This window comes from Solanum stenotomum, chromosome 10 (genome assembly GCF_019186545.1).
Source record: "Solanum stenotomum isolate F172 chromosome 10, ASM1918654v1, whole genome shotgun sequence".
Taxonomy (NCBI): Eukaryota; Viridiplantae; Streptophyta; class Magnoliopsida; order Solanales; family Solanaceae; genus Solanum; species Solanum stenotomum.
In genome coordinates this window covers 11,811,093-11,831,463 of record NC_064291.1, presented here as the reverse complement: position 1 = coordinate 11,831,463, position 20,371 = coordinate 11,811,093, and the positions used below count along the sequence as shown (strand labels likewise).

At 34.8% G+C, this 20,371-nt stretch overlaps 1 protein-coding gene across 1 annotated transcript in view; it reads right to left on the bottom strand.

Annotated features, from left to right (window-relative positions):
- The window catches only part of LOC125842538 (protein TIFY 5A-like), a 60,933-nt gene extending 42,649 nt beyond the window's left edge, over nt 1-18,284 (bottom strand). Inside the window, exon 1 of the mRNA XM_049521846.1 lies at nt 18,168-18,284. Coding sequence (XP_049377803.1) covers nt 18,168-18,204 — 37 coding nt within the window. The 5' untranslated portion in view covers nt 18,205-18,284. The remainder of the gene's footprint in view (nt 1-18,167) is intronic.
- Between the last annotated feature and the right edge of the window lie 2,087 nt (nt 18,285-20,371).

The following is a 20,371-nucleotide window of genomic DNA, read 5'->3' as shown; positions in this document are numbered from 1 at the left end:
TTGAAAGATAAAGTATTTTAAAATTAGTTTACAGATAAAGATAAATTTTACTATATATAATTAATTTTTTTAATTTTGAATTTAAATGGGAAGTTACCATTGATTTTTTAAAATTTGAATCGACAACTAACTCTATATTAGATAAAGCCAAATTTCAATTTATTCTTTCCTTCCATCAAATATTTTAATTTTATTCTCTAAATATAAAAATATATAAAAAAAATTGAAACGTGAAATTTATTAAAATTACCTTACTGATAAAGATAAATTTTACTAAATATAATTATTTTTTTGAATTTTGGAATTTGAATGGGAAGTTACCATTGATTTTTTTAAATTTGAATCGTAAACTAACTCTATACTAGATAAAGCTAAATTTCAATCTATTTTTTCCTATATTAAGTAATTATCCATCAAATGTTTTTCATAAAAAAATCTAAAACAAAAAAATAACATTAAAAACTGATTTATAATAATTCAAAATACCATCAAACATGCACAATATAACCAAAATTTTAATTGAAATCATATTGTCAGACTGATCCTAAATATTTGCTCCATTTTGCTCTTCCTTTATAGCAAACACGTTCATGCCTCCCTTTTAATAGCGTATATTATATTAAGAGGAAATAATTATAGGCAACTAAATCAATAGACTCTTTGACTTTCAATTTGAGTATTAATAATTAATTATAATTAGTAGTCTTAAAATAAGTTTTAACACTACAATTTAACTATCACTTACTACACACAAAAAATAATTTATCATTGAATTAAAAAAATTTAAATTAAAATATAAAATAAAAATAAAAGAGATAATGTTAGTTCAATTGAGGATTTTGAGTAGTTAAGTGCCTCCTTATTATTTCAAATTTTACTTTAAATTACTAAATCGATTGAGCTTATTTATTAGTTTTAATTTTGTGTAAAAAGAAATTGTATGACTAAAGTTATTTAAGTGGAGTGATACTGAGAAAATGATCAACAAATATTTTATTATTATTTTCATTATATAAATTTTTTAATTTAATATTTTTTAAATGCTATGTTTTTAATTAAATTCCTATCATGCTTAAATTTTTTTATGTAATATTTTTATAATATTAATTTTAGATTTTAAAGTTGATGTATATTCTTTGCAACTAGAGAATTTTATGATAAATTTGTATCATATTTGATCTTTTTTCATAAATTATAATTGTTTAAGATGTGTCAAGAAGTACGGAAAAACTTGCTTTGCAAATCATCTCATAAATATGCAATAATAACTCATGCGTCAATAGGTTTCACTCATTGATATACTAATTTACATTAAAAAATTTGAACACATGATTTATAACATAATTACTTTCTTTAATATTATCCGCGCAACGCGAAGGTACGTATACTAGTAATAATAATAATAACAAATAAAAATATTAACTAATTATTTTGAACTTATAAAATATAAGAAAAGTCAAATAGTTAGTCTAAAAATATAATTAAGAAATACTAGCTGGTTTATTAAAATTTAAATTAACAGAAACCATATATTTTTTGTAGTTTTCAAATCTTTTAAAATAAACTTACTAAAATGAAAAATAAAATATTTAATATAGACCTAGAAAAAATATTTAAAGAATAAAAATGGTGTAAAACCTTATGTTCGATAAAAAATTACGTACACCAAAAACCCTTATTTCTTCACCCAAACGACACTGTCCCTATCACCCTAGTTAGTCTTTCGGTATATTTGAAAGATAATAGACCTCGGGCTCAGATTGTTAAATTCAGTTTAGATAAAAATCTTACCCAAACCTGTGAATGTAGTCATTACGCTTGATATAGCCAAAACTTATGACAATTTCTTAGCATTTCTTAATAAAATTTCTATTGAAGGTCTGTTTCAATAATTGTTTTGTCGATAAGATTTGGAGGTTGATAGCCCACAATTGGTATTCAGTTTTGATAAATAGTCAAACTACATGCTTTCTCATTCCACCAGAGGAGTGAAACAAGGGGATCATTTATCTCCAGCTTTGTTCATTCTTACTAAGTTACTGTTGAAGTACTTTCTAGAGCTTTAAATGTTTTATTCCTTACTAAAAGCTTCAGGAGTTATGATTGCCTATGCTAATGATACTATCATTTTATCTTCTGCTGATAAGAGTTCTTTGCAAATGATTATGAATACTTTGGGGAAATATGAAAGACAATCTGGCAAGAAAATCAAAAAAAGAAAAAAGCTTCTTCTATGTTTTTAATAAAATTGCTAGGCAATCCAATTAACAGGTTGAGGAGATCACGGGTTTTAATAAAGGAAAAAATTTCTTTTATTTATTTGGGGTGTCCAATTGGTCATGCTAGGAAAAGGAAGTCACACTTTACAGAGCTCATAAAAAAGTGAAGAACAAGTTGCAAGTCTGAAAAGGCAAGATTCTATCTTATTGGGGTAAGGTTGTTCTGATTAATAAAGTGTTGCAAAGTCTTCCTATTTACCTTTTATCTTCTATTACTCCTCCAAATGTGTTTATATGAACTACACAGATTGTTTGCTAGATTTTCTGGACTAACAACGAGGGAGAAAGGCATAAGCACTGGGTCTCTTGGACCAACATGTGCTTTCTTAGGGAAGAATGTGATCTTGGTTTTAAATCACTATTTGATGTTTCTAAAGCTCTGTTTGTAAAACTTTGGTGGACTTTCAGAATAAAAAAATCCATGTGGAATAAATATTGCAAAAGACTTAGACCTTAAGTAATTGAATAGAAAGGGGGCTCACAGTTGTGGAAATACATGTTGGAAGCTAGGGAAAGTTTTAATCATCTGATTTGCTGGGAACCTAAATGTGGGAATTCAAACGTTTGGTATGATAATTAGACTAAATTAGCCATCTATTAATCTAGACCTTTCTGTGGAAGAGATAAATGAACCAATGGAGGAAAATGGTTTGAAGGATGAGAAACTTCATCAATTATTTCCTCTATTTATCAGATTCATAGTGAAGTTTCTTACTTAGAACCTATCGGGGAATGGGATGAGCCTTTATGAATGCTTACCAGCTCTGGGAAGTTTATAGTTAGTAGTGCATGGGAAGAGGTGAGACAAAAGGAAGACAATAATGCTAAATTTGCAAACTTCTTGATTAAAGGTGTACTTTTAAGGTCTCTTTCTTTTTGTGAAGATTAATGGAAAAAAAATACTTCCTTTAGGGGAAGTGTTGATCAGAATAAAGGTGGACGAAGAGGCTCTTTGTTATTGTTGTACTAGGCCACAAACATAAACTATTGATTATGTTTTTCTGACTTCTTCTTTTGTTAAAAGGACTTAGCAGAACTTTATTACTCCAGTTGGGATACAAATTCTAGGTTTTCAGTTAAAGGTATTTCTCCACAACTGGTGGAAACTAGATGTATCTCCTAAACTTAAGTCAATCTTGATGGCACTGCCTCCTTTCATTATTTGGCAACTTTGGAAGAGAAGGAGTGCTCTTAAGCATGAGGAGAAGATATCTTTTTATAAGACTGGAAGAAATTAATAGGCAAATTTGGTTCTTGAAAAGGTGTAGGCACACCAACTTGAAGTCTGATTTGAAAATCTCTCTACCTGATTGACTTATATTCCTTATCACTAGCCCATGCTTGTTAAATTTATGAAAGAATATACACCGTAGTTATCTGGAGGAAACCTGAGGTAGGAAGTTACAAATGTAATACAAATGGAGTTTCTAAAGGCAATCGTAGACCTAGCTCAAGTGGCTTTTGTGTAAGAGATTCTTCTAGTAATTTTATATACGCAGAATCATCTAGATTGTTGGATGGTAATAATTTTATAGCTGAAGCTAAGGCACTAGTAGCAGGGCTAGAATTTCACATTCTGACACATTATACTCAAGTAGAGATGGAGACTGATTCATTAACCATGAAAAATGTGCTTAAAGGTATTTGTGAGGTCCCTTGGGAAATAATTTTGGAAGTAAAGAAATTTAAGGAACTTAGGAACAGTGATGTTATAAGGGTGGAGCATGTATTCAGAGAAGGAAATCAGATGGTTGATTACTTTGCTAACATGGGTGCTCAATTTTGCAAGTACTAAAAAATATAACAATATACAGGACGTTCCCTCACAAGGCAAAAAAATTATCGACATGGAAAAAGACGAATTTCCAAGTCTCAAGATTAAGAAACATCAAAATAAAGGATATAGAGGCACACAATCACACACACGATCAGATGGCACGAAAAATACAACAGTTACACTAAAAGTTACAAACAACCAAAGCGGCTACTTTACCAACATTATAGTTCGATATAATGGTGTGTTCTTAATGCATTTAAAGCACATAGTATTTTAAAATAAAGTTTCATTATTCTTACCAGTTGATGATTAACATTAATCGTTGATACTTCAAAATCAATTAGATCATCTTTGCCAAAACTTATGTAAAATGGATTACATCAAGACTATCCATTCACGAACTTCAATGCTTTGATGGAGTGTTCACAAGGATGGAGGCTGTTTGGCATGTATGGATGCCAAAGAGGGAGTTCCATGCCTTGCATGGGAATATATGCACCTTGAAGGAGCTCCCAGTTGGGCAACACCATGCTTGGATGATATCTTGGAGCGTGGGAGGCCTAACTAAGCGAGGAGGAGCAAGTGAAGAATAAGCTCCATTCAGCGACTCGCCAAAAGCCTTTGGCGAGGGTTCCAAGATCGCCAACTGGCATAAGGAGCTACGAAGGGAAAATATGCTCATTAGGCGAGCTGAAGACCATTGGCGAATCGCCAAGTGGATTGGGCAATGGTCCCTAGACCGCCCAAAGTTCCAGTAATTCCCCAGCGAAGGCAAGGAACATAATTCATTATCGAGTACATTGGGTGCATTGCCGAGCCATTAGGCGATCCCGACTAGGCTCGCCCATTGGCCCATTTCGGATCACTTTTGTGCCCATCTATGTAATAATGTCTAATACTATAAATAGGTGTCTTAGGGTTCATTTTAGGTTAGACTATTTTGAATATTGATGAATGATAAATTTAACTCCTCGTGTGAGTGTTGAAAGCTTGGTAAGCTTTTGTTGAATATTGTTTAGAAACGAGGGTTGCTTGGGATATCGATTCCCTTAAGGTCTTCGTAAGAGGTAGGTGCTATTGTAGGATTAACGGATCGAGGTCATTGGGTTTAATATACCCTTTGATTGCTTTTTGTTTCCTCTTTGTGTGTCTATCTATTTATCTTGATTAGGTGCTTGTTTAAGGATTGTAATTGGAGGTTTTAGGATTTAATACATCCTTTAGTTACCAATTGTTCCTCTTCTTGTATCTCTTCTTCTTTCTTTCTTTTGTTTCTGTTGTTGTTTGTGATTCTCCTTGTGAGAATTACATCATTTGGTATCAAATCTGAGTCTAGATTCGTTCCTTCGATTCTAGTCTTGGGGTTTGTTACAAAAAAAGGGGTGTTCAACTCCTTTTTGAAGAAATTTTGAAATGGGTCTTGATGATTTGAGTCTTCTTTGGAGTTTCTAAGGTTAGATTAGTGTTCCCTAACCTATTTCATTTCTAGGGCTGAGATTTGAAAGGGTTTGGTTCACTATTGAAGTTTCCACCATTGTTGGTTGAAGAAACTTTGAAGAAGACGAAGTGGGTTTTGAGCTCTGAAAGATTTGGCAAGGAATTGAGTGCAAAAAATTATTGGGATTTGTTCCCTATATCTAAGAGAGCTTGAATCTCGAATTTCATGAAATTTCGAGCTAAAAATCTTCGGGGTTTTATTTTGGGTGTTCATCTTGTTCTTGAAGAACATTCATATCTTCAAGAAAGGGGATATTTGAAAAGCAAGTGTTTTATTAAAAAAAGGAAGAAAGAGAAAGAGTAAAAGTGTTTGTAAAAGGGGAATTTACCTAAAAGGGTAAAGCCTAAAGGACAAAGGAAGTGAGGGACCACAACAGGTCAATTTTCAGAATTGTGCAAGTGCAACTTGAGGAATTTGGGAAAATCCCGACTTGGATCGCCTATTCCACTCGGCACCTTGCCTTTTGGGCAGCTAGGTCGCCGAGTTGGACCTCATTTTGGTGAAGACACTGGAAATTTCGGCGAGCTAAGCCCCGGTCGCCGAATCCATTCGGCATCGCTAAGCATCCACCCAGATCACCGAGTTGCCTTGTCCTATTGGCTAGTTTGGCGAGTCAATCTTCAAGTTGGCGAGCTGAACTTCATGTTTGGCGAACAAAACAGGCCATTTGGCGATGGGAAACTCGTCTTATAACCCTTTTCATCTCAGGTTCTAATTTCTTAGTTTCCTTTTCNCCTATTGGCTAGTTTGGCGAGTCAATCTTTAAGTTGGTGAGCTGAACTTCATGTTTGGCGAAGAAAACAGGCCATTTGGCGATGGGAAACTTGTCTTATAACCCTTTTCATCTCAGGTTCTAATTTCTTAGTTTCCTTTTCTTTTTATTCTAGTTTGTAATCAAAAATCCTAAACTGATTTTCAACTTGTAATTACCTACTTGTTGACTATTTGGTTTTTGAATTCACTTCTTTGTAGTGCTTTTCATTTCGTGTTTTTTCGTTTTACTTCGTAATTATTTCTTGACTCAAGTCCGTTTGCTTTTATTGAGTCGTCCGTTCTTCTTGAAATAAAAATCTATTTTGACCAAGAGTAGAAATCGAGACCTTGTGATCAATTGAGTATAAGCAATCTTCAACATTAGTCGCACCAATTTGAGAGGCAATCAAATGTGTGTAAGCACAAGCGATTGTGAGATCATTTTACTAACGTTAACGCTAACGTTGTTTGTTGTTTTTGTGAGTTGTCATTTTATAGGTACAAAGGAGTTATAAGGCAGTATGTCCTCAATTGCCTCAGACCCATGTGACTATAATATGGGATGTGTCAAGGGTCTCGATACCAAAAGGATTGATTTTCCTATCTTTGAAGGAAGACGTGATCCAGAAACATATCTTGATTAGGAGTGGCAATGTGAGAAGAATTTCCAACGCCATGATTTGAGAGGTCCAGAGTGACCCTTGTATTCCCTCTCTTATTTGAAGGGTCTTGCATTGGGTTGGTGGACTCAGGAGGAAAGGCTCTGCGCACTTTAAGGAAATACCCACCCATTGACATGGGAAGAATTGAAGAGGCTGATGAGGTTCAAGTATGTGCCAAAAGGGTACATCAAGTTTTTCAATGTCGATCCAAGAAGACCAATTCTTAGGAGAAAAGTTGGCATTTGTGGGTATTTGGGACTTGACCTTGTCCTTGATGATGGTTACAATCAAAACTATATCACTCCAGAGGTGGTATCCTACTTGGGGCTATCTCGACTACACAGGACTTATCCATACACCATGGAGGGATGTAAGGTTATCGAAGGGGTAAAAGTCTCATTCACACATGGTAAATACCATGATGAGGTTTGGTGTGATATAATGCCTATGGCTTCTTGTCACTTAAGTTTGGGAACTAATTGGTTTACTGAACATAGGGTCCCAAAAGAGCAGAACGGGTACAAGTATGTTGTGGATCATTAGGCAACACATCTACTTCCTCCTCCTAAGGTGAAAAGTGAGAGACAAAAGATTGAGAGGAGTAAGGGAAAGCAAGATGGCAACCTTAGAGTGGAAAAAAAAGAGGTTGAGAGGAGTGAAGTGAGAGGGTTGCCACAATCTCAATCTAACATTTCTGTTCATCCTTCACTTGGTAGGGATTCTTATGTAGGTACAAACATAATGAATGGAGGAACACAAGTTCCAGACAAAGAGCCTATAGTCGAAGGTGTGATGGATGCACTAATGGGATATTCCAACATCCAAGGTAAAAAAGATCTTTCTTACGGGCGTCAAGGTACAATAGCTAATCTTAACACTTTTACCATTTCAAATGAATAAAGTGTGAATGTTAGCATGTCTTTATGTAAGCCTATTGATTCTTTACCATGTGTTGATAATATGCTTGTAGAGAATGTGGATACACTAGTTGATCCTATTGATGACCGAATTGATTCTTCTAGTAAGATCGATTTGTGTCCACCTAGTGTTGACACCTATGCTTTGAATGCTAGCTCATTATTTTGTATTGATTGTGTTGATCAACCAGTTTGTAAGTGTAGTTCACTGGTTGAGGGTCCTTGTAATGTGATTAAGGAACCTCAAGTTGGTGGCACTAATGAGAATGTTGATCATTTGATTAGGAGTGACTCTTTGAGCATATCTATTGTGGAAGATCCAATTGCTTGCTTTGCTCATAGAGATCATGTGCTTGAAAATGCTTCGAAAACTGATATGTGTCTTTCTGAGGGTGAACTTGCATGTTTTAACTCTTTCCTAGTGGTGGATCATTCCCTCTTTAAGTACAATATCCAATTTGAAGATGATAAAATCACTCCTAGTGATGTACCTAGTGGTGTGAATCTTGAGAGCAGTATAGTTCTTGATAGCTATACTTGTGATAGTAACCCACTATGGTGTGAGGCTTTCCCTCCCAAAGATGGAAATATCTTCTTGGAAGATGAGAGTACTCTTGTGGGGAAGGAATGTGATGAGGAGGAATGTGGTATGTGTTTTTCCGTTACTTCTTCTTCTTGGTGTGTTTCACTCCTATGACCAATGTTTTTGAGCCTATTGGTAGTCATAGACATGAAAACACCCTAGCGGGGGTTGATTTGTGAGACACCTTTCTCTATTACTTGTTTACATCTGATGAAGCTCATGTTGTTGAGTGGAGTATATTGTTTGAAGGAAATAGTGCTAACCTGGTAAATAGATGTGCACTTGATCCTAGTACATGGCTTGCCTTTCCATTTGATCCCAGTAGTGAGCTGAATTGTAGACTTTGTGTGGGAATGTTTGGTCGAAATGGCAAGCATATGGGGGTTGACATTGTTCATTCCTTTCCCTATGCAGTAAAGCCCTTCTTGAGGTTTTACCATCCACTTGAAGAACCTACATTGTGTGTGTGGAAGGATAGCTTCCTAGACCCTTTTTCTATTTCTTACCTTGAGCATGATCTTGTTGAATGTGCATCTCATGGGGGTAGGAGATATTTTCCAAGAGAAGGTAAAGTTTGTACCTTCCTTTACCATCTCTTTGCATTTGATGAGATCCCCAGTTGGATCAGAAGTGCATTGCATGTGGATCAGGTTATCCTTGAGGTCTATACTTGTTGGTGTGACCCTGTTCTGTGGACTTTCTATCCTTTTGATCTCGGTGAATGCATGAAGGTATTTCAACGGGTGGAAGTATCATCTTTTAGGTGGTATTACCATATTGTTGAGAAGAATAATCACTGTCCTTGTTCTCCATCTGTGGTCTTGATAGCCATGACACTAGAGGATGTTTGGTTGTTTCTTGAGTTTGAGTCTCCTCGGTTAAATGTTTTAAGTGCTAACCTTTGTACTATCCATCATACTAAGAGGATAAGCTTCTTTCTTGTGATATATGTGATTTTACAAGATTTGGATTCGATGACTCAATTTTACCTACTTGACATAAGGGAGGCCTTGTGCTTTGATGGGATGTGAAACCAATAAGGGCTTACATATGAATTTGTTTAAGTGTATTGGTTCCTCAGCTCTACCCCTTTGTCAATGTTTCTTACTTAGCCAAGTATCTATTGCTTTGATAGGTTACAAACCCTTGGTTAATATTTCTGATGCTTGGTTATATGTTAAGTTTGTGCATCATTGGCATGGTGATGAAATTATTATTGCTAACGCTAGCTAACCCTCATGCCATGAGGATTTTGTTCTTGTTTGCTCCCCCTAGGGTTTTGCAAGGTATGAATTCGAGGACGAATCCTTTTCAAGAAGGGGAGAATGATGTAAAATGGATTACATCAAGCCTATCCATTCACGAACTTCAATGCTTTGATGGAGTGTTCACAAGGATGGAGGCTGTTTGGCATGTATGGATGCCAAAGAGGGAGTTCCATGCCTTGCATGGGAATATATGCACCTTGAAGGAGCTCCCAGTTGGGCAACACCATGCTTGGATGATAGCTTGGAGTGTGGGAGGCCTAACTAAGCGAGGAGGAGCAAGTGAAGAATAAGCTCCATTCAGCGAGCTGAAGGACACTTCAGCGACTCGCCAAAAGCCTTTGGCGAGGGTTCCAAGATCGCCAACTGGCCCAAGGAGATACGAAGGGAAAATATGCTCATTAGGCGAGCTGAAGACCATTGGCGAATCGCCAAGTGGATTGGGCGATAGTCCCTAGACCGCCCAAAGTTCCAGTAATTCCCCAGCGAAGGCAAGGAACGTGATTCATCATCGATTACATTGGGCGCATTGCCGAGCCATTAGGCGATCCCGACTAGGCTCGCCCATTGGCCCATTTCGGGTCACTTTTGGGCCCATCTATGTAATAATGTCTAATACTATAAATAGGTATCTTAGGGTTCATTTTAGGTTAGACTTTTTTGAATATTGATGAATGATAAATTTAACTCCTTGTGTGAGTGTTGAAAGCTTGGTAAGCTTTTGTTGAATATTGTTTAGAAACGAGGGTTGCTTGGGATATTGATTCCCTTGAGGTCTTCGTAAGAGGTAGGTGCTATTATAGGATTAACGGATCGAGGTCATTGGGTTTAATATACCCTTTGATTGCTTTTTGTTTTCTCTTTGTATGTCTATCTATTTATCTTGATTAGGTGCTTGTTTAGGGATTGTAATTGGAGGTTTTAGGATTTAATACATCTTTTAGTTGCCAATTATTCCTCTTCTTGTATCTCTTCTTCTATCTTTCTTTTGTTTCCGCTGTTGTTTGTGATTCTCCTTGTGAGAATTACATCAAAACAATGGTACTAGCTTCTCTTGAAGCTCATTCAATATATAAAGTGAAATGATTGATAAATCAAAATTCAACAAGGTGACAAAGCAAGTGGCTTAGTTGTGATCTGGTTACCTTGCGTAGATTCGTGTGGAAATTTAACAAAGAGCCGAATAAGTCTTTTTTGGATATGATTTCATGGCATCTGTAAGAATTGCAAATGTCTTGAGTGAAATTACTCTAAGCTCTTTGAGCTACTTCCATGGCAGATCTGGGTTAAGGTTGGAGATGATCATAACATCATCACTCGAATGTGACATTCTTGAAGCTGGCTCAATGTTTGACCTCAACGCTTGATGATTTCAGGCAATGGGAACCTGAGCTCGTTTAAGCTTTCCTTTTTTAGGGATTTGGGGTCTTTCCCAATTTGTCTTGTCTATTTGTTTTATTTCCTTTTAATTTTGTTTTGGGCTTGTTTTGAGCCTTTTGGCTAGTAGAAACTTTTGGTCTACTATCTCACAATGTAGAACTCTCTTGTTTTATATATTTGATGGTTTTGCCATCTTTTTTAAAAAATATCAATAATAATACAAAGGTTCAAGTTAAGTGATTTTTTTAATACAAAAGTCTAAGTTGAGTGATTTATTGATACAAAGCAAAGTTTAATGTCTTTGCTAGATAAATTTTTAAAGTTGAGTAACCTTTTAAGATATTAACTCTTTATATTCATTATCGAAATAAGAATATAACCAGTAATTTTTTTTCTATGGATATAAGACATTTCTATTTTTTTCCTAGTATGCATGTTTACCCTTTTCCTCTACTACAAATTTGTCTCTCTAAGTAATTATATTTCTAGTTAATTGAGTTAGTGGGTTTCTAATGAATTAAATATATCATTGTCTCTTGGCAAGGATATCAAGTGCTCTTTAATAGGTTGTTTTTCTAATTAGAATATCTGGGAGGAATATGTTTTGCCCTCCGAGAACGAGGTGTCTTTCTTAACCTTTGGATTTTTAGCTTGTTTAGGAGTTTAATTGTGTCCTTGTCATCGTCTAGAACTTTACTAGATTCGAGATCATCCTCCCTCTATTTCAGCTTTCTCTTGATTCATTTTTTTGCTTATCAAGTTGTGGGAATCTGGTAGCTCGTCCTAGCTTGTTTATTGCTTTGTTGTCAACATGAGTGATTTAAATTAACTATGCTATTATCAAAGTCTCACTGTGATAAGTTTCTCTTTCCCAGTAATAAGCATACATCATATCGGTTTCGGTCTCTCAAGTAGCACCTTCAACTAATTGATTTCTCCAAAGAACCTTCACGGATACCATTTCTTTGTTTCTCAACTTCCGAATTTGCCGATCTAAAGTCTCAATGGGAATCTCTTCATAGGAAAGATTCTCCTTAACTTCTAAACCTTCTACGGGCATAATGGATGTCGAATAGTCAACACACTTTTTCAACAACGAGACATGATTTACCGGATGTATTGATGTTAAATCATTTGGTAATTCAAGTTCAAAGGCAACCTTGCCAATATGCCTCAAAATCTGATATGGGCCAACATAACGGGGACTAAGCTTTTCTTTCCAAATCTCATGACACCCTTCATGGGTGAAATTTTCAAGTAGACACAATCATCAACATTAAACTCAAGTTCTCTTCTTCTAACATCGACATAGGACTTTTGTTGATTTTGAGCCATTTTCAACCTTTTGCAAATAAGTCAAACCTTTTCCATATCCTCATGCACCAACTCGAGCCCTATCAAAGCGACCTCACCAACTTCAAATCAGCCAATAAGAGACCTACACCTCCTACCATAATGAGCCTCAAACGGTGCCATCCCAATTCTAGAATGATAGATATTATTATAAGCAAATTCAATCAATGTCAAATGGTCATCCCAATTACCCTTGAAATCAATCTCACAAGCTCTCAACACATCTTTCAAAGTCTAAATGGTATGTTCGTTTTTTCCATTGGTCTGAGGATGAAAAGTCGTGCTAAGTTTCACTTGAGTACGAAGACCTTTCTGAAACGACTTGCAAAATTGAGATGTAAATTGAGTACCTCCATCGGAGATAATGAGAATGGCACTCCATGCAGCCTTACCATTTTTCGAATGTAAATCTTAGTGTACTCCTCCAGGGAAAATGAAGTCTTAACGAGAAGAAAGTGAGCATATTTCATCATTTTGTTCACAACAACCCAAATCGAATCAAATTATCGATGAGTGGGGGTAAATCTGCAATGAAGTTCATATTCAAATCATCTCACTTCCACGTAGAAATACAAAAATTTTGAGCGAAACCACCCGTTTTTGTATGCTCAACTTTCACTTGTTGATAATTTGGACACTTAGCCACAAATTTCATAATATCCTTCTTCATCCCATTCCACCAATAGACTTCCCGTAAATCACAGTACATTTTGGTGGCTCCCGGGTGAATATAATACCAAGAACAATGAGCTTCTGCCATAATCTGATTTCTCAACTCACGTACATTTGAAACACATAACCAACCTTGATACAAAACAAAGTTCAAAATTCTTAAAGTTGAAAGACATTTTAGGATATTAACTATTTATCTTCATTACAGAAATAAGAATATAACCAATGATTTTTCTTTTCTATGGATAATATAGGTCCTTTCTATTATTTTTTTTCCTAGTATGCATGTTTACCCTTTTCCTGTGGCTTCAAAATTTTCTCTCTAAGTAATTATATTTCTAGTTAATTGAATTGGTGGGTTTATAGTGAATTAAATATATCAAGTGCTCTTTAATAAGTTGTCTTTCTAATTCGAATAACTGGGAGGAATATGTTTTGTGTCCCCCCGCACCCCCCGAAAACGAGGTGTCTTTCTTAACCTTTGAATTTTTATCATGATTAGGAGTTTAATTGTGTCCTTGTCATCGTCTAGAACTTGACTAGATTCGAGATCATCCTCCCTCTATTTCAGTTTTCTCTTTATTCCTTTTTCTGCTTATCAAGTTGTGGGAATCCGGTAACTCGTCCTAGCTTGTTTGTTGCTTTGTTGTCAACATGAGTGATTTAAATTAACTATGCTATTATCAAAGTCTCACTGTGATAAGTTTCTCTTTCCTTGTAATAAGCATACATCATATCGGCTTCCGCTTCCCAAGTAACACCTCAACTAATTGATTCCGCTAAAGAACCTTCACAGATGCAATTTCTTTGTTTCTCAACTTCCGAATTTATCTATCTAAAATCTCATCCGGAATCTCTTCATAGGAAAGATTGTCCTTGACTTCTAAACCTTCTAAGAGCACAATGAAAGTCGAATCTTCAACACTTTTTCAACAACGAGATATGGAATACCAGATGTACCGATGCTACATCATTCGGCAATTCAAGCTCATAAGCAACCTTGCCAATAAGCCTCAAAATCTTATATGAGACCACATAATGGGGACCAAACTTTCATTTCTTTTCAAATCTCATGGCACCCTTCATGGGTGAAATTTTCAAGTAGACTCAATCATCAACATTAAACTCAAGTTCTCCTATTCTAACATCGACATAGGACTTTTGTTGACTTTGAGCCATTTTCAACCTTTTGCAAATAAGTCAAACCTTTTCCATAGCCTCATGCACCAACTCAGACCCTATCAAAGTGACCTCACCAACTTCAAACTAGCCAATAGGAGACCTACACCTCCTACCATAAAGAGCCTCAAACGGTACCATCCCAATTCTAGAATGATAAATATTATTATAAGCAAATTCAATTAACGGCAAATAGTCAGCCCAATTACCCTTGAAATCAATCTCACAAGCTGTCAACATATCCTTAAAAGTATGAATGGTACCTTCGGCTTGTCCATCGGTCTGAGGATAAAAAGTCGTGCTAAGTTTCACTTGAGTACAAATACCTTTTTGAAACAACTTCCAAAATTGAGATGTAAACTGAGTACATCAATCGAAGATAATGAGAACGACAATCTATGTAACCTTACCATTTCCTAAATATAAATCGTGGTGTACTCCACCGAAAATGAAGTCTTAACGAAAAGAATGTGAGTCTATTTCATCATTTTGTTCACAAAAACTCAAATCGAATCAAACTGTCGACGAGTACGGGATAAGCTCGCAGTGAAGTCCATATTCAAATTTTCACACTTCCACGTAGAAATACTAGTGTTTTGAGCCAAGCCACCCAATTTATGATGCTCAACTTTCACTTGTTGATAATTTGGACACTTAGCCACAAATTCCATAATATCCTTCTTCATCCCATTCCACCAATAAACTTTCCGTAAATCACAATACATTTTGGTGGCTCCTGGGTGAATAGAATACCAAGAACTGTGAGCTTCTGTCAGAATTTGATTTTTCAACTCATTGACATTTGAAACACATAACCAACCTTGATATCGAAGGACACCATCTCCTCCCTTGGGAGAAAGCCTCAATGGACTTCTTCAACTTAACTAATATCGGATCAAGATCTTGCTTAGCCTTCACATCCGATACAAAAGATGATTACAAACCATTATGATACAACTACTCACCTTCATTAGAATCAACCAAACGAATGCCTAATTGGGCAAACCTATGAACATTACAGACTAACTCTTTCTTGTCATCCTCCACATGAGCAATACTTCACATTGATAGTCGACTAAGAGCATCCGCCACCACATTTGCCTTTTCGAGATGATATATATAGAACACTCATGTCGTAGTCCTTCAACAACTTAAGCCACCTCCTTTGGCGAAGATTCAAATCCTTTTGAGTGAATACATATTTCAAACTTTTGTGGTCGGTAAAAAACATCCACATGAACACCATACAAGTACTGTCTCCAAATCGTTAAAGAAAATACTACCGCCGCTAACTCCAAGTCGTGAGTCGGATAATTCTTTTCATGCACCTTCAATTTTCTTGAAACATAAGCGATAACTTTCTCAAGTTGCATCAAAGCTTTTTAGTTTTTCCCAAAGTTTGACTTCGGTCAACTTTTTTGGTAACACATGCTTGGAATGGGTTTCTGTTAGCGTTGTTAACTCTGAAAATATCGAGTGTGGTCTAGAACAACCTTTGGTTTGATTCTCAAGGGTATTGGGATGAGTTTTTGGCTTTTCGTGTTTTATTGGTGTTTCTTTATTAAGTGTTGAATTTGGTCATTAATTTTATGAAAAGACCTCTGTTGGTTTTTTCATGATTGTATTAAGTCTGAAATGTCTTTTCGAAGTGGTTTGCACTTTTATTTTGCATTGTTTGGACCCCAAATGAATTTTGAGGGCCCGTTTCAAGTTTGGAACACTTAAGTGAAGGGGCATTAGTGTTCGGGGTCGCTTAAGTACTTGGCCAGCCGCTTTAAAAGAGGTCGATTTTGCGACCATAGGGCAACTTGAGAGAAAGGCGCTTCTTAGGTGGGATTCGCATTTTTCGACCCTTTGACGGCTTAAGCGATGATCACTTAAGCGACCAAATGGCCTCTTTTATGAAAATCGTTGGGGATTAAAATCCCTTTTCTTCTTCATTTCTTCAAGGAAGAAACCCTGATTGAGTGGAGCTCATCCAAGGGCGATTTTACTCATTTCTTGATCAAATTCAGTGATTCAAATGTAAATTTCTTCCCTCCCTCTTCCAAAACTTGATTTTAGCTCCGATTTTGCAATTTATTTCCGATTTTTGCCTCGTACTCCTTGATTTCTATAGCTTTAAAATAAGGTAATTAGACCATTTGTGGTCCGATTTGAACTCCATTTTTACCCATCTTTTGGGCATGTGATCCTCACTCCAAGGAGAACGTAATGATGATTTTTAGTTTCCTAATTCTATAACGTCATTTGAGGGTCAATTTTGATACAATTTTCGGTACATTTTTAGTATTATTGATATGTGTATTGTTAGTCCCGTATTGATTTGCTTGTTTTGTTCTTGATAGCTTGACATCATTTTGAGGCTCTTCGAAAAGGAAATACGCTTGAGTAGACGTTGTTCTTGTGTGATTCTTGGCCTTGAGGTAGGTTACGACTTCCTTTTCTTAGACTTGGCTTAATTAGATTAATTGTATTTTGAGTAGTAATGTATCATTAGGTTGGATTTTGGGATTACTTAGGCTTATTTGATCCTTAGTCAATTATGGCCATCTATTGGGTTGTTTAGTGTAGTTTAACCGGAAAACCTTAGCTTAGGTTGATCCTTGTGTTTTGTATCGAATAGTATCCTCAGAAATGACTTAAGATGTCATGAAACTTAGGTTACCGTGTGTTTGCTTGGATTGAATTATTGGTTGGTTATGGTGCTTTTGGGCTTTTATACTCGTTATATTGATTGTTGGGCCCGAGGCTGTTAGCTGAAATCTAGGTTAGTACGTTTGGACTGTGATGGAAATTACCTGATCAAGTATGTGCTTGGTGTGTTGTGATTTGGTGTAAGCTTTGGAATTTTTGATGGCTTTGAATGTGGTTGTTGCGCTTGAGTACTCATTGTTCAAAAAGACTTTTTTGATAAGTTTAAGATATCCGAGTTATTGGTACTTTACTATTAAGTCGGTGCCACTCATTTCTTTTATTCAGTCTCTATTTCCGCTTGCTCTTACTAATTATGTCTATTTAAACTGTTAGCTTCCACATCTCATGTTTGGATTTAGGCTTGAGGCGACAAGCATGCATCATCATTATTCGATTTCGGATTTTGACATACAGTCAAAAAAGAAAAGTACTTGTTGTTCATGCTTCCTAGAGGATGAAAAAAATAAGCCAGCAAGTCTTTACAATTTTGGCAGTCTGTATGGCTGCATTTTCTTTTTCTACGACAATAAAAAATTTTAATCAACTTTTTATTTGCTTCTGATTTGACTGCCGCGCGCGCTAGTTTTTTTTTTTCCCAGCTTCTAGTGAATAAATTCAACGTATAGACTCAAACCACAGTAGTGGATATATACAAAATATATGTACAAACAATGGAGCTAATATCATCAGTAGGAGCAACTAGTGATGGTATGGCGAAGTTGTTTGAATTCTATTTTTTCTCTTTTGTAGCGATTTATTCATGAAACGACCAGTTTGAGTTTGTAATAATGGTGATGAAGGCTCAGACATCTTATTTGTTTTCTCCTCCATTTCTATACTTGCACGATATATTATAGCTTTAGCCTGCATTTAGAAATCAATTATATATTAACAAAACAAGTCATTTATTAATTGTTATCAGAAAATAAAAAATGGAAATACATATACCTGAAGCTGAGTAACATGAGAAACAACAAATTGTCCATTGTAAAATATTGTTAGCTGTTGTGATTGCTCATTCTCTAATTGTTGATCCTCCCTAATAGTAAATAGTAAATAAAAAACAAATATATAATCAATACCTTATTATTAGAAGGACTAATCACTAATCAATACAGATTAATTGTGAGAGTAATTAAACATGAGAGATAGGAGAAAGAGTGAGTTCCAAATTACACTTTCTTCTCATTTTCTTCAATTAAAATATCTGGGATTGAAATTGAATGGAGTTTTTTTCAATATATCTTTTGTATATAAGAACAATATAAGAGAATTAATGAAAGATGAAGGGGGAGTTTGTTTTGAATGAATATATATGACATTGTTTTCTTGGGAAGTGGGCCTGGCCTGCAGGTTGAAAGTAAAAGCCACGTTTTTTTATATTATATTTATTGAGTATATTAGTTGATAAAATAGAACACGAAACGCACACTTGTAAAGATGACGAAAATCGACATACGCCAACTTTCTCCAGCCTTTTTTTTGTCAAAAAAAAACAGTAATGCATGGACCATGCACCCACGTGTTTCAGTCGGCCTTATTATTAGAGCCGTGAAAATGGGCTCCCATGGGGACGGTCCAACCCTACCCGTTATTAGGGTAGGGTTGGGATAAGATTTTTTAAGCTCATTTAAAATTAAGACTTATTGGCTCAACCCATATAAGTCATTGACCCTTGAGGCTTGATCAGGGTTGGGCCGAGGTCGGCCCATGGGCCAATTTTTTTTATTTAAGAGTAATTTACAATAATCTCACTAGTATATAATCGAATTATTTGAATACACACTATGTTATAATATTATGAATCTTCGTACCTAGATACATTTTATCCAAGTATATTGGCATGTAACTAAGATACATATACAAATCTCGCACCCTCGCCTCCATCCCATCTTGCTTGTCACTCTCTTATCTCACTCGTGTATCTGGTATGCGAAATACATGCAAATTACACTAGATTTTTGCTAGTGTTATTCAAACAACACCATTATTTACCATATTTGATTTAAAAATCTTCTCATTTTCTTGATGTTATAGAATTATAAGTTTGAAAAGAAAATAAAAAGAAGGGCTAAGTGATGCAACATGCAAGATTTAATAAAATTTAAGAATTCACATTACTATTTATTTCATTTTGGGTTGATTTAAGAAAGAAATGATTTAAAAAAAAATTAAGATCTAAATATATATATATATATATATATATATATATAATTTTAGTCAATTAAAAATAAAAAAGTGTCATATAAATAAATTTGAACAAAAAGAGTAACTCATAAGGAAAAGGAGAATAAAGAAAAAGAAGGAAAAGAAAAGAGGGGAGCGAATATCATGTATCATGTGGAAAATAGAGTAAATTCTAAAAATTGAAGTCTGTCAGATACGATATCATGCCCAGTGGGTAAAATATTTGGGTAAAACTTTATATATTTATATTATTTTCTATATATACATATATTATAGCTAGAGAGTTTCAATCGAAGTGAGCGGGAAGCACGACACCTCTATCCTCTTTACTAGATATGCCTCTGCTTATAGCAATATGGAAATGTTACTTCCACTTTGATAAACTAGACTCAATAGTGTCCTCTACAATAGTTTTGAGGGTTAGGGTGTTGGTTTTCTTGTTTTTAAGCATATCTATAGCTAGAGGTGTTCATAGTTTGAGTTCAAATTGAAATTCGAACTAAATTCATTAAATAAATGGATAATTTTTGGGTTTAATTTGATTTTAACTTTTTTAAAAATAAAAATATTTATTTTGATGTTAATAAAAATATGAATAGAACTGATAAATTATATATATATGTTTTATAAATAATTTTAAATATATCATATTTTCTCACCAACTTTTTAATTTTGATTTGTAATTATGCTATCAGATCTTTTGTAAAGCATATTGCAAGCAATTAAGGTAAAAATAAAAATAAAATTAATAGTAATTGTTGCATATTTCCTAGATATACTAAGTACTATATATACATTTAGTTAACCAAAAAAAGGTCTTTTCATTATATCTTATCCGCACACTTGGAAGCTGCCTCTTATAAAAATAAAATAAAATATGAAGACTCTTTGTCCTCTATTGATATCTGATTTAAGTTGTGCATTAGAATATTTTTACTTAGGGTAGTAGCTAACTTTACAAAAAAAATCTACAACCTTATTAGCTCATCAATCACTATAACAAAACAGTTTTAGCAACAGTAAATATGCATATTAATAAAAAATACTAAAATCTTTATTAGTATTAGTTGATTGTCATTAAATTCAATGTCGTTATAGACTTTAAAGACATATACAAATAGTGTTAATTGCCTTTAAAAATATATTTAGCAAAGACTAAACAATTATCA